The following is a 14,360-nucleotide window of genomic DNA, read 5'->3' on the forward strand; positions in this document are numbered from 1 at the left end:
GTATTATACTTGTTTGACGATGATACCGAAAATGTTGTTTGTTTTTACGTATTTCTAACGGCTTAGGAGATCCTTCTAGAAAGTTACAATTTTTATTTTTTTTAAAAATGTTTTTAAGGTTTATACTCTTCTTGACTTGAGACAAATAAATGGCGTCTTAGCCAAGACAAGGCTCGACTTGAGACAAGTAAACGAAGTTTTACCTGCCGTGGCCATAAAAGAGAGACGAAGTCTTATGTCTCAGCTGAGTTTTGAGACGCAGCTCAACGTCTTTTCAGACTAAATGGGGCTATGAATTAAAATTTTTCTTAATTACATTTTTTCTGAAAAATCTCTTCTTCTCTTCGCTGAGAATCGATTAAAGCAAGAATCCTTTTTCAGAAATACTCGCATTATTTTGTCAGGTGTTACGTATTGAGATTTTGCAAGGAATCTGTAGTATCATCAGTGAATAACAGAAATTCTTAACGTCTTTTCAGACGTCTTTCATACTCATTCTTAACGTCTTTTCATCTAGTTTCAAAAGACGTTAAGGATTTCTCTTATCCTTTGATGATAATACAGATTTTCTGAAAAATGTCAGTGCGTAACAACTGGTAAAATAATGCATGTATTTCTTAAAGAGGATTCTTATTTCGATCTCTCTAGTAGCTTAACGGAAAAGTACCCGACCAGCAATCTGAAGTTCCGTGCTTCCATTCCCAGCAAACCCAATGAGAATATCATTTTTCAAAAAAAAATCTTACTTTTATAATTTACCAATTCAGTCCTATTCTTCTTGCAAATCTGTATAATTTTCATCTATTGCAATTATATCTGAAGCCACTATTTTGAAAGTTAATTACTGTATAAATGATATTCATTGCATATTGTCTGTTGAAATAACATTTAACAATAAAGAACTGTGAATAAAAATGTGTTTTGTATTGTTGAATATAATATTTTCAATTGCTGTTTATAACATACCTCTCACGAGGATTCAGAGGTTAAGCTTCAACACTTTCTGAATCCATTTAAACCGCTTGCCCACCGTTTTTTTTTCTTACAGCTGGAAACCGCTTGCGGTAATCCTCTAGGATTTTAAAAATTAGTCGCTTCTCTTCTTCGCTCTTCGTGAGGGATTTATTGAAAGTACTTGCAAGAGTAACATCACATTCAGAAAAATTTTTCATGCATTTTAATGATCTTATTGACTCTTGGTTTTTGAAGAGATTAGAGCTTTTCCTATTTTTCAACATCTTGCTTTAAAAATTCAAGAGCCAATTTCTGTCTAAAAAATAAAGATTCAGAGCCACTTAAAAAGTCAAGCAACTTCTTAGATATGTTCTCTTTATCAACCTGCTTAATGAAACCAATTTGTTTTTGATCTTCGAAATATTCTTTCAAATAAGGTTCGTTTCATAAGAAATGCACTTGAGAAATGTTTCCTGCTGCGCAAGGTTTGCTCGATACCTTATATTTAACCCCATTTCCATAATTTTAAAATCATCTATGCATAGTTGCTCATTAGGGTGGCTCAAAAACGCTTTTTTTCTTTAGAGGGCAACGATCCCCCTAATTTTATTACAAATCCGAAAAAAGAAATTCCGTAATTTTTATTTTTTGATTTTTTGATTTTAACAGGTGCCGGTTTTTATTGAAGCTTCCCATGTGAAATGCATGGGGAAAAGTAATTTTTTTGCGTTTTTGGAATAATTTTTTAGGCTTTAAAAAAATGTGACGGGAAAGTATTTGGGCCTGTTGGGAATTATCCAACGAAAAACTTTATGCATCAGACATGAGGGGTTGACACCTCTAACACACCCTCACGAGTACTTGAAAACCACATTTAAAACAAAAAATGTCAATTCTTCATGAAATCGACCTTTTGAGCCCTGTATTCTCGTATTCTTTTGTACTTAAAATTATTGCTATTAGTCTAGTGGCATATCTATTATCATTGTTTAATTAATTATTAATTATTTAAGCAAATGAAATTTGTTTAAATATTTTTTTAGAAAATTTGTCCGACCCCCTTAAAATTATTACTATGAGTCGAGTGGAATATTTCGAATAATTCGAAAATTCGTTTTTTTCCTAAAAATTATCACTATTGATCTAGTGGAATATTTAGTAACATTAGTTCATTCATTTTGAATTATTTAAAAAAATGAAATTTTCTCAGAACCAATAGTAATAATTTTGAAGGAAAAAAAGAATTTTCGAAAAATATTGTTTAAACAAATTCCATTTGTATCAATAATAAACAATTAATTAACGAATGTTTTCATGAATAATTAACATTTTTTGTTTTTAAGGTAGTTTTCAGTTACTCGTAACGGTGTGATAGGGGTGTCAAACTCATATGTCTGATAGATGAAATTCTTCGTTGGATTATTTTCTACAGGCCCCCACAAACCCGAAAAAATTATTCTAAGAACTCGAAAGGGTGATTTTTCCCCATGCATTTTGCATGGGAAACTTCACCTCAAAACCGGCACCTGTTAAAGAAAAAAAAAGAAAAAATTAGGGATTTTTTTTCAGATTTGGAATAAGATGTGGGGGGGGGGGGGAGTTGCCCTCTAGCATGCAAAAAAGATTTGCTATACATTTTTGGACCACCCTATTGCTCATACCATAAATTGGCAATGTACGTTTGATTAACCTATTACTAATATGGTCGTGAAAATACCATTTTTACTCAAATGACCCAGGTTAAAAATTATATGTATCTTATATAAAGTGGACAAAACACTAATATTTTTCGTTTATTTCATACAGAAGAATTTATTAAATAAATTGAAAATATCATTGGCTTGTCCACTATAAACTATACATAACGCATTCATTTGGGTGGTTTTATTATAATTGTAAAGTTTAGTGATAACTTTATTTGCAAATAGACATGCCTGTAGTAGGCAATGCATACAGTAGATTATCCCTAATAAAAAATACTAATGTATTTATTATAATAAATCAATTGCATAAATAGCAAAACCCATAATTTCGAATATATTTGTACTTTTAAACAACGATATGTACTGTTTAATGCAAATTGTAAAGAGGTTTCGCTGACAAGGAAAAATCCGAAATGGTGAATAGGGGAGAGACATTGGGAATTGATATAATTCATTATTATTTCATAGATTATATATCACCTCTGAACAAATTAACAATATTGCTTGTACCCTTTTTTGGGAATAGTAAGAATTTGTTTTAATTAATTTTCATTAGAAGGTAATGGTGACAGAATGTTTTGATTGAAATATGCCAAGTATTTGTTGGAAGATATTAAATTATTTCGCTACCACAAAAGCTGCATCTCTACTGTAGATTTTACGCCATGATGAGCATTTCCCTTCTCATTTTCTGTTTCTATCTCGCTCTGAATAATAATTCAAACTCTCCATCGTGCTTCACGATGATAGAGCTCGTACGTCTTCATCCTCGAAGAGTGTGGCTTCAAGACCTAAAAAATGGGTATGCAATGTATAAACTGGTTATAAATCACCTTGTCAAAGATTGTTTTGAGGAGATATTTTTCTTTTGTATATTTGTTATTATACTACACTGGTATACGCAATTAAATAAAGAACACCTTCTTAAAAATTACTAATGAAAGTAATAAAGACACTAGAAATAACTAAACCAAACTCAAATTTAAGTATCAAATTTAACTTTATATATCTTAGTTAATGCACTGTAGGACAAAAGCCTGCTGCGAATATGAAAATTGAAATTAGGTTTTGTAAGTTAGGTTCCGTAATTTTGTAACCCCCCTACATTCAGTAATTTTTACGGACTAAATATTTTTCTGAAGTTTATTTAGGGGTGACTCATACATAATATAAGACGACTTGAGAATGGATTTTGTAAAATCACACTGTTTCTTATGAGTGAACATAGTGATTTAATTTCATTCATGTAGTTACATTTTCAACGGCAAAAATTGAATTCTGAACAAAAAATGTAATAGTTGATATATTAAGCAAAACAAGACTTTCTCTTTGAATTAAAAACAGGAAAACCAAACCAAAAATGAGACATTTTTCACTAAACAGTTAAGTCTTCAACAAAAAACAGATTCAATTTCGACTAAACGACTGAATTTTCAACCAAGAAAGGTTTTCAGCGAATAAAGAACAAAATTTAATCCCAACTGATAAATCTTAAAGTCAAAAAACGAGCTTTTTACAAAAAAGTCGAATTTTCAGTCTTTATAACAAAAAAGAAGAATTTTCAATCAAGAAGATTAATTTTCTAATAAAAAAGATGATATGATAACGAATTACATAAATTTTCACCCAAATAGTTGAATTTTTAAACTAAAACAGATAAATTCTTATCCAAGAATGTAACAGTTAAATTTTCGTTACAAAATTTTATAATCTTCTGTCCAATAGTCGAATTCTTAGACCAAAAATCTACCCATCGCGCGGGCACTTTCTCATCACGCGGTTCACTTCGCTCGCAAATTTGAGCGCGTCCTAGTTAATTTTTAACTAAAAGAATTAATTTTTTTACTAAAAGATGGATTTTTAACAGAATTAAGGAATTTTCAACCAAATAGACTGGAAAATATTTTCCAGATCGTTCAGGGCTAATTTTACGGAAAATTTCGTGATACTAGACCTAGAGCTACACTTGGCCAATTAGTTTTCTGGAAAACCCTGTATTACTATTCAGTGCCAAATACATTACTTATAAAATGGTTTTGATTACACACCTCCCTCCTTCCGTATATAAATAAAAAGCATACAAAAATCATTGACCTCTCTCCACACCCAAAAGAATTAACGTCATTTATGCACTTCTCCGTCAGAAAAGAATGGTCATATTTTTTTGTGTCTTAAAATGAGAGTGACATTAAAAAAATTTTTAATGTTGGAAAATGACCGAATTTGTAATTTATTTAGGGGTCATTCACAAAATACGTGATATTTTTAGGGGGCGGGGGGTCTGCGAAGTATCATTTTCCATGTTAAGATCAATCACAAAAGTATCACGCGGGGGGGGGGGGGGCTATCAGGAGTTCCTGAAAAATGTATCATTTATTATGTGAATGGCCCCTTATAAAATTTATTAATAATAATTATCGTAAAAAGGTAGAGTACAGCCTTCCGGCAAAATATGTTGGATTTTAATGATCTCTTTCGGTATAATTGTTCGCCAACGTATACGGATGTATATGTGAGGTATATAAATGCATATAAACGTATATAAATGTCGAAGTGATCCGGAAATAGAAATTTACCTTATTAGACATCGCTCTTATTTGTTTTCTTAGTTTTATGTTGCATGCCTTTGAGGTTGAAGAAAATTAGATGGATGATAAATATCAAGGAGGATGAAGGAAGATACAGGAGATAATTGGAGAAATGAGGTAGGAGATCTTTATAGGAAGAGGGAATATGAGAGTGAGAGGGATTGCAGCTCCCGCAGGACACCACCCGTCAAATGAGCCAGAGGATGCAAATCAATCCCAGGACGCAGTGCTGCAAATTGTGCTTCTACGCTTGACTGCAACAATCCCTTTTCCAGCATCTACTTGAATTCACCCCTTGGGTATCTGAGAGCACATTCCAGTCCAAGCTCGCCTGTACTCAGAGAGCGCTGAGGATGTACCTAAAATAACATCAAATTCATCATGGCATCAAATATACATATTACCTTTTTTATTGAAATTACTGAATCTGAGATCTATAGACGGAAAATATTATGCTTTATTATCTCTTGGCATCCATGTATTGGATAAATGTTATAAATGGAAAAATTAAAAATTGATACTAAGTTCTCCCTAAGCCTTCGAAATAATATGTCTCTGTTAAAATTGACAGGGTAATTAAAACTAGATTGGAATCAATCCAAGGGTACACAAATAATACAAGAAAATTACTCATTATTTTAGGTGGATGGAGGTATATAGTGTCATAAAATGTAGATTTAATTTAACATAAAACTTCAAGCAATATGATAAAACAAGTAAAAGCAAAGAAAAACTGTTTTTTCATCAGCAGTAATACGGCGAATAGCTCTTTCGCTGCCTCTGTGGCGCTTGTGGCTATGTGATACTGAGCGTGCGCCCCTAGATCAATCTAACATTTATCTAGCTATTGGATTTCTGAATATCACAATTAACTGCCCGATAAAATATCCTTTATTTGCCTCAGCTGATTGGTAATTGAATGGAGAACATGACAATTGAGAAAGGGTCTCGAAATTGACCTTTACCGTTGAAAGTGGAAGGCCGGGAAGGAAGTTAGAGAAGGTACATAAGACCGGAGATGACCGAAGTTGGTGAGTTATTTGACCGAATCGATCGCTGTGTTGATGCTATATAATCCTGAGGTAGAATTTAATTGCGGCGTACGCGAGTATAAACATGAACCTGTACGTAGTTCGGGACTGCGAATGGTTTGTTATTCATGAAACAAGGAACTCAACCTATCCACGCCCTATTCACATTGTCATACCCCTTCTCTTCTGTTTTCTGTCATTTTATCTCTTGCTACATGTGCCTCTGAGAGACACACTAGCAGGAAAGCTGTCCTAAACCAGCATCGGTTACGAGACGACTAAAGTAAACTGAAACGGGAAAGGTAAAGTCTTTGGTTCAAATGATACTTAGACTATAATTCTTGAAGGTACGTTCATTAATTAAGTGAGGATGAATTTTGAAATTTTAACTCTAAATGATTTCAAGATATACCGAAGTATTTTAAAGAATTTAATAGGTTCTACGGGAGTTTTAATGGAATTTAGAATATTTGAAGGGATTTAAAGAGATTTCAAAAGATTTGCAAAGATTTTTAAGGATTTTGAGGGTTTTTAAGAGATTTAAAGATGTTCCGATGATTTCACAAGATTTCAAAGGATTTAATGACATTTCAAAAGAATCCAAAGTGTACATGAAAAATAAATTTGATTAGCTTACTTAATGCTTTGTTTTAATGATGAAAGCTGGTTACATGTGAAAGAATTTTTTTTGACATTCTGATTATGTGAAAAATTGATTTTTCATAAGAACCGATTTCTGACGTAAGTAATATGAATTGCTGCTTTATTAAGATAGTTGGAATTTTTTCGGGTATGCACGTATCTTAGAAGATTTCATAAGATTTCAAAAGATTAAACAACACTCTAAAGGATTTCTGAATAATATAAAAATGTTAAGAGACTTCTAGAAATCGTAATGCCTTTCAAAAGATTTTAAGCTATTAAAAATCTTTCAAGGGATTTCGTAATATTTAAAAACATTTTACGGAATTTCAAGGAATTTACCTAGTTTTTAGAAATCTAAAAATATTTCTCCGAATTTTAAAGGGTAAAGCCCTTTAAAATTTTCAGGTGACTTACTTACGAAAGACCCTGTCGAGATCAATAGGAATCTCTAAATTATATTGCGTTGTTCCTTGGTTACTCCCGGTTAGCCTCAGTAAGTCTCAGTGAGTCACGAGAAATCTCGTTCCAGACGGCCAGTTCGGCGAAATCTCTGTCGGAAAGATTCGTAACTCTGTCGGAAACACTCAGGATATTTGCTTCAAGTACCGCGCAATTAACTTTTCGAAGGAGTCTCGTGGTAAGTCACAAGAAATCTGGAGTTAGTCCGAGGGAGATCTCTACGAAATCTACGTTATTCCGGTGGCAGTCATGGTTAGTGTTGATTTCCGATTGACCAGCCCCTCGTGTTTCGGCATTTTTAAATTTTTCAGAGAATTCGAGTGATTGGGTTAATGGGTTAGGGAGTGATAAATGTGATAAAAATAGATATTGCACTTCTCGTTAGAATTTGATAATCTTGTATTAAAATTAAAAAACGTTCTATTATAATAAAAAATCATTATTATATCCTCTTAAATTAAGGCTTGTCCCTTGGGTGAATCTTTCATTCAAAAAGTAACGTGAATATGAAGTTTGATTGTTTAAACAAACAAATATTTCGTAGTTGTAATTTTGTGTATTATCTTGCCTTCGTATTGAATGTTTTTATAATTTCCGTAAATCTAAATTTTTCTAAACATATTTCATTTTTCTTATTCGTTACAATAATCTCATATTAACAAAAGTTTGTAGCCCTCCTATTATTATTGATAATTTTTTCCAATTATACTTGTGCAAAACACTTCATGCAAAACGAGTTTTCAATTTGATAAAAATTGAGCACTATTGGACTACAACAATTTTAGGGATTTTTTTGCCTATTTATATTAAAAATAATTATAAATTTTTTAATTGATTGAAAATGAAAATTAGGAGAAATTTTCGTAAATCTAGCATCTGTCCTATACTCAAAAGATTATTCTTACGGCCAATTCCCCATTACTAAACGATTCCCTTAAATAATACAGGAAAAGTTTTCAATTTATGAAATTACAAACATTTATCCTATTTTATTGATCAATTTCTTTGATAAAAAAAAAATATTCCGGATATTAATTTTCTCTTCTGTAATATTTGATCATCAAAGTGATTTCTTTGTCGACGGAAGTCTAAATAATTCTTTCGACTTCAATGTGAATTCAAAAGAAGTTTAGGTTAATTATAACAAGTTTCAAAATTCATCTCCGACATGACATGCCGAAATAGAACATGAAAGGGTGATCTTTGTTATAGGTGGCGGTTATGATTCAACTCTATATATCTTTATCATATATATTTTTCTAAAGAATTTCAAAGAATTCTTAATTAAATTCAACAAGATTTAAAATTCATCGCAGCAAGATATGACGGAAGCTTACCTGTTGAGTACCTAACCATACCTCTTTGTCAAGGAGAGTACGTTATTACTGTTACTTCAGTACTTCGATACTTTTACTGCTGACACTGTTTGGCATTTCAAACCGGAGAGGGATGCGAAAATTTGTTTTGGCCCTACTACGATTCCTGCTGACAAAATTAGGTTATAGGTACTCCTCTCTCCAAAAGAGAAGAATATAATAATAGAGAAAATTAAAATCTGGAAAAACATGCCGGAAAAGAATACCCAAACGTAAAGATTCTTGGCTGTATGTGCCCTCCCAATATTTCGATTAAAATATTTAATTAAACATTATAAATCTAAAAATTAGTCATTTTCACACAATATTTAAAATTAAAGTTTTGAATTTCAAAAGTAGAGTGAATTAGAATATTTATTATTTTAATGTTTATCTGGTTTCGTACTTTCTAAAAATAATAATCAGATTATAAAAATTGACACCACAGGTCTCGAAACTTGTATAATTCACCAGAATGCTCAAATTGCCATGTCACTCGCGACACTAGAAAGACAAGAGTAATACAGATGGATATAACAGTTTCAAACACATCGATCTGCCTTAAGCTGTGCAATTGTATCCGAAGAGATAAAGGCATGTTTGCTAAACTATGAATCGTACATTGTATACATTCACACACTCGAGAATATGAAAAATACACCAATGGAAAATATTAATTAATTAACTAATTAGTTTATATAAACTTTCGAGCATCACATAAAATCCTCTCGAGCTAATTTTCATGGTAGAAACTCATAAAACGTTTACTTTCCTAGTATTTTTTGCTGCTGCCAAGTTTTTACATGTTTGTTTGCTGATAACAATTCAATTCGCCATTCTAACGAATGTCGAATGGAATTTTTCGTAAAACTAACCCATTTCTTTCACGTCCAGGCCATTATCACGAAATTTTCCGTAACACTGGCCCAAACTTGAGGGCTTACAGAAAATTCTGTAATACTAAACAGTGCACATACCTCTCATCACATTAAAGACATTTTAATAATGATTCACATATTATTTTATTGATATTTTGTTTACTGATGAAAACTCCTGGAAATACAAGAAACCAAAGACTAAATTTTGACTGAAACGAACATACAAAAAATGCTTCTGTTTTAATCTGAATTATTTTTTCTGAAATTTCGGAAAAAAATAAAAAAAAGAGGAAAAAAATTGAGAAGGCAACCAACCACATCCCCTTCCTTCTCTTGTTCTTTCTTTCATCCTTTTCATTTTTATTATTATCAAATTACAAAAAAGAACATTAAACAAAAAATAAAAAATAAACATTACAACGTTTCGGTATTCATACAGTACACTTATCAAGGCAAGAAAAACATAAACAAGTATAGAAATTGACAGCAACGAAGAACCGGTGCTCCGTCTTTGATACCTGAGAATCGATTTGATTCGATATGATATTCGATTCTCAGGTATCAAAGGCAGAGCACCGGTTCTTTTTTGCTGTCAATTTCTATACTTGTTTATGCTTTTCTTGCCTTGATAAGTGTACTGCGTGAATACCGAAACATTTTAATGTGTATTTTTTGTTTAATGTTCTTTTTTTAATTTGATAATGACAAAAATAATAGAAAAAGAAAAAGAGAAGGAAGGGGATGTAGTTGAATGCCTTCTCATTTTTTCCTCTATTTTATATTTTTCCGACATTTAAACAAAAATATTCAGGTTACAAACAGAGCATTTTTTTCGTTTTGGTCCAATTTCCGTCGATGGATTCTTGTATTTTCTTAACTTTCAAATTTTTCTTACTTTTTTTGCACATTAGTCACGTATATTTTCATTCAATAAATAATTTGAAGTTATTTTCCTAGTTGGGATATCAAAAAATGAGAATCTGGAAAGTATAAAACCTCCTTGTGCGTTTAATTTTACTAAAATTATTCAAAAAGGTACGGGATGACGTGACTTGCGATTAGTGAATAAATATGTCTTCCATATTTATAGAAATATGTAACTAATAACTTTTATGACTTAATTTTGTTACAGTTATGACTTGGAGTCTGATACACTTTATTCTGTTTCTTGGTATAAGGACAATGAAGCTTTCTATACTTATAAACCAAAATCGGACCCCAAACAACACAGCTATGTGGTAGAAGGTGTAAGAGTCGATGTAAGTATGTCAATTGCAAATTTTATTTGAAATCAGTCGGATCTTCTCGAATCATTCATTGTAAATCAAATGCTTCTGAAATTTATAACATTATATAATTTTGCAAGTACCTCTAGACTGCATGTTTTAAACACAAGATTAAAAATCTCTGATTATGTTTATAAAATAAACGCATCTTTTTGTAATGGGATATATTATCATCAAAATAAAAAATGTTGAACTAGTTCTGGAAAGTTTTTTCTTCTTTTATTTACAGTTCTTTCATTATGAAATAAATAATAATATATATTACATATGATTTTATTAACGATTTATGTATTATCATCATTGAGATACCAAGGAAAGCTATAGTTTGGCAATGGACTTAGTACCGCTTATAAACGTTACTAAGGTTATTTCCAATTTTCATTAAATTACTGTACTGTTCTCCTGTAAAACTGAATTAATTGAACCTCGCACCGTTCAGACCCGCTTTATTTATAATCTGTAATTTAAATAGTGATATAATCATACATAGTTCAGGATAAAACACATTATTCTTTAAGCAGATATTTAACTAAAAAAGGGTCATTTTTGCATGATATGATTTCTATAATAGAGTAGGGAATTGTATAGGTTTCTATCTTTTATGTGGTAATTACTAGCGGTCATGATAGTTTCGTTTACACGAAACATTGCTACTCTAGTATCGAACAACTTCCGACCACGCATAGGTAGTATTTCAATCAAATTCATTCGAAATTACACATAAACTTACTTAAAATCAATTTAGATTACAATTTTGATTAAAAGCTCTGAACATATTTTAATTAATTCCAACTAGCTAGCACTGAAATTAATTAAAATTGTTATTAATATTATGTGAAGGATATAAGAAGAATACCTAGTATGATATCTTCCAAGTTCGAAAAGAAATCTACTTCATGTTCAATCATTTTATGTATTAAAATCAGAACATAAAAAAGCTCACAAATCCAATTTACATTTCCAACTACACTAAAATCCGCGATTTAAGAACAAGGACAGTGGTTGCCTACAAGTAGCTTTGCACCTTTATTATTATTATATATTCTGTGTTGAGACCGTCACAGCCCCTGACGCTTGGGTTTTGTCCCCCCAGTTTGGGGCTTGTCCTCCCAGTTTCAATATACTCGTAGTTCCCCACTTATACCTTCTGGTGAACACAACTGCATCCGTCTTACTCGGATTGACTGATAGTCCAGTCCCCTTAAACCATGAATCAACTATTCTTAGCGCTTGCTGCATTACTCCGAAGAGCGCATCCAGATGCTGGCCGCGCACGATAACTAGTATATCGTCTGCATAGCCTATGACGTGGAAGCCCTGACACGTGAGTGTAGTTAAATGCTCCTTCGATGTCTATGAAGATTCCAATCGCTAGACCCTTCTGCTTTATTTGTCCTTCAATTAGGTCAACTGTAGTGCTCAGGGCCGTCTCGGTCGGATGACTAGCCATATAGGCGTGTTGTTGCTTGTGAAGAGGACTACTTGAAACGACCTTATCGCGGATATATCTGTCCACGAGTCTTTCCACTGTTTTTAGTAGGAAAGATGTGAAGCTAATGGGTCGGACATTCTTGGGTGAAGTATAACCGATCCTGCAAGCCTTCGGAATGAAGACTACTCTTGTACCCCTCGATGCCGCCGGTACATAACCCAACGTCAGACTAGCCCTAGCAAGTCTCACCAAAGGCCCAATGATGATATCACCAGCTCTCTGTAAGAGGACTGGGTTTATACCATACGGACCGGGAGATTTTTAAGGACTGACGGATTTCAGGGCCCACACGACCTTGGCTGGGGTCAGAATCTGGTTGGCTAGCCATCGTTTCGGGCCCAATTGGGCCACAGGCGACTTTGATGGCCTCAGAGGTGCCGTCCCCCCACATCCTAACTTTTTGAAGCTCGAAAAATGTGCCTTGATCAGGTGAGCCAAGGTATCCCCGTCCGACTCTGAGTATCCCCTGCTGGGCAATTTTAGAGTCCCGAGAATAGCAACTGGATTTCGAAAAAGCAGCTTGTCCGGTCTGGCTGCCTGTGCTCCCTTCTCCATATCAGTGCAAAAGTTGGTCCAGCTTTCATGCTTTGCCTTGCGTATTGCGCTCCTATACTTATCCCTCATCGATGTGAATGAAGTCCACAGTTCCTTCGTTTTTCCAGAACTGGCACTTCTGAACCTCTCTCTGGTTTGCCTGCAGAGCTCTTCGAGTTTCGAGTTCCACCAGTGTGTCTCTCCAGCCTTTCGGTCTTTCGAAGGTCGACAATTACTTTCATAAGTGGATTTGATGGCTTCTGTGAAAAACTCGGCTGCCATCTCCAGGGTATCCACGTCTCTAAATGGCCTAGGCATCCCTGAGAGTTTCACTTCTTAGCTCTGTGGAAAACTGACCCCAGTCCGTTCTTCTTGGATTTCTGACCCATTTAGGGCCGGTAGGCACAGCGGATTACAACACGAACGCTATCAGTGAGTGATATGAGAGAGTGAGTTCGTCTGAGGCTCTAAATTGGTAGTAAGTAGGTATTCCAATAGGTCCTTACGTCTTAAGTTGACGCCCGTGCTACCCCACAGGGTATGGTGGGAGTCAGCATCGCACTTCAACAGAAGAGGAAGACCTCTTACCTTGCAGTATTCCACCAGTGTACGCGCCTCCACTGGTGGAATGGTATCGCTGTCATATGGAAAGTAAGCCGATCCCATGAAAATTCTTCCAATTCTTTTAAGATCCGTGACTGTGTGCATCACAGCCATAGCCCTCGTTAAAACTGCAGGGGCGCCTTTTCTGTGATGCAAGTTAATCTGGGTAATTGTTAGACCGGGAGCAGTCATTTAGGTTTTATCCCGATCTTCCGGTTCACCGACAGGCCTTTATCGACCCTGACTGGCCACTTTAAAGTTGACCTCTCTGTAAACATCTGTAGACCTCTCTGAGTCACAGACCCTTGCCTGTGACTCAAGAATTCGCGCAATTGTGAGATGTTTAAATTCTTCAGCTACGTCCTCTTCCTGAGGTCTATCGTGCCTGACGCACCGCCAGGACGCTGTCTTAAGTGACGGGTTTAATTTCTCGCGCCGAACGAGAACCACCTGCGGGTCCGTCAGTTTACCTGGGAACCACGTCGTAGCCTTAACCATCTTCTGGAGCAACCCAACCCCACCCACCTTAAAAAATGGGCCTTCCCAAGGTCTTGTCTCGGCCAAAAACTTGTGTAGCCAAGCGTTGGCCGCTGGGTACGCTGCCACAAGCAAAAAGACCCCTCCCCTGCAGAAATGGGTCTTGAATTTAGGCCAATGATCTGGGGACACTCTTTTAAGCGCCCTCCAGGTAGCCTCCCTGAGAAGCTCTGGCTGCTCTGGAGTAAGCGACAAGTCCGGGGCCTTTGAGCCACCGTCAGTCCAACCTCCACTGACTCCGTGTTTCTCAGCTGTTGAACCGCCTTGTGCCACTTCAATGGCTTGCCCCCCCCCC

The 14,360-nt window shown here is 34.5% G+C and overlaps 1 protein-coding gene across 1 annotated transcript in view; it reads left to right on the top strand.

The window, feature by feature from the left end:
- LOC117169470 overlaps positions 1 to 14,360 on the top strand; it is a 179,282-nt gene that overhangs the window by 65,323 nt on the left and 99,599 nt on the right. Inside the window, exon 4 of the mRNA XM_033355871.1 lies at positions 10,746 to 10,872. Coding sequence (XP_033211762.1) covers positions 10,746 to 10,872 — 127 coding nt within the window. The remainder of the gene's footprint in view (positions 1 to 10,745; positions 10,873 to 14,360) is intronic.

Source organism: Belonocnema kinseyi, chromosome 3, assembly GCF_010883055.1.
Source record: "Belonocnema kinseyi isolate 2016_QV_RU_SX_M_011 chromosome 3, B_treatae_v1, whole genome shotgun sequence".
NCBI classification, from domain to species: domain Eukaryota; kingdom Metazoa; phylum Arthropoda; class Insecta; order Hymenoptera; family Cynipidae; genus Belonocnema; species Belonocnema kinseyi.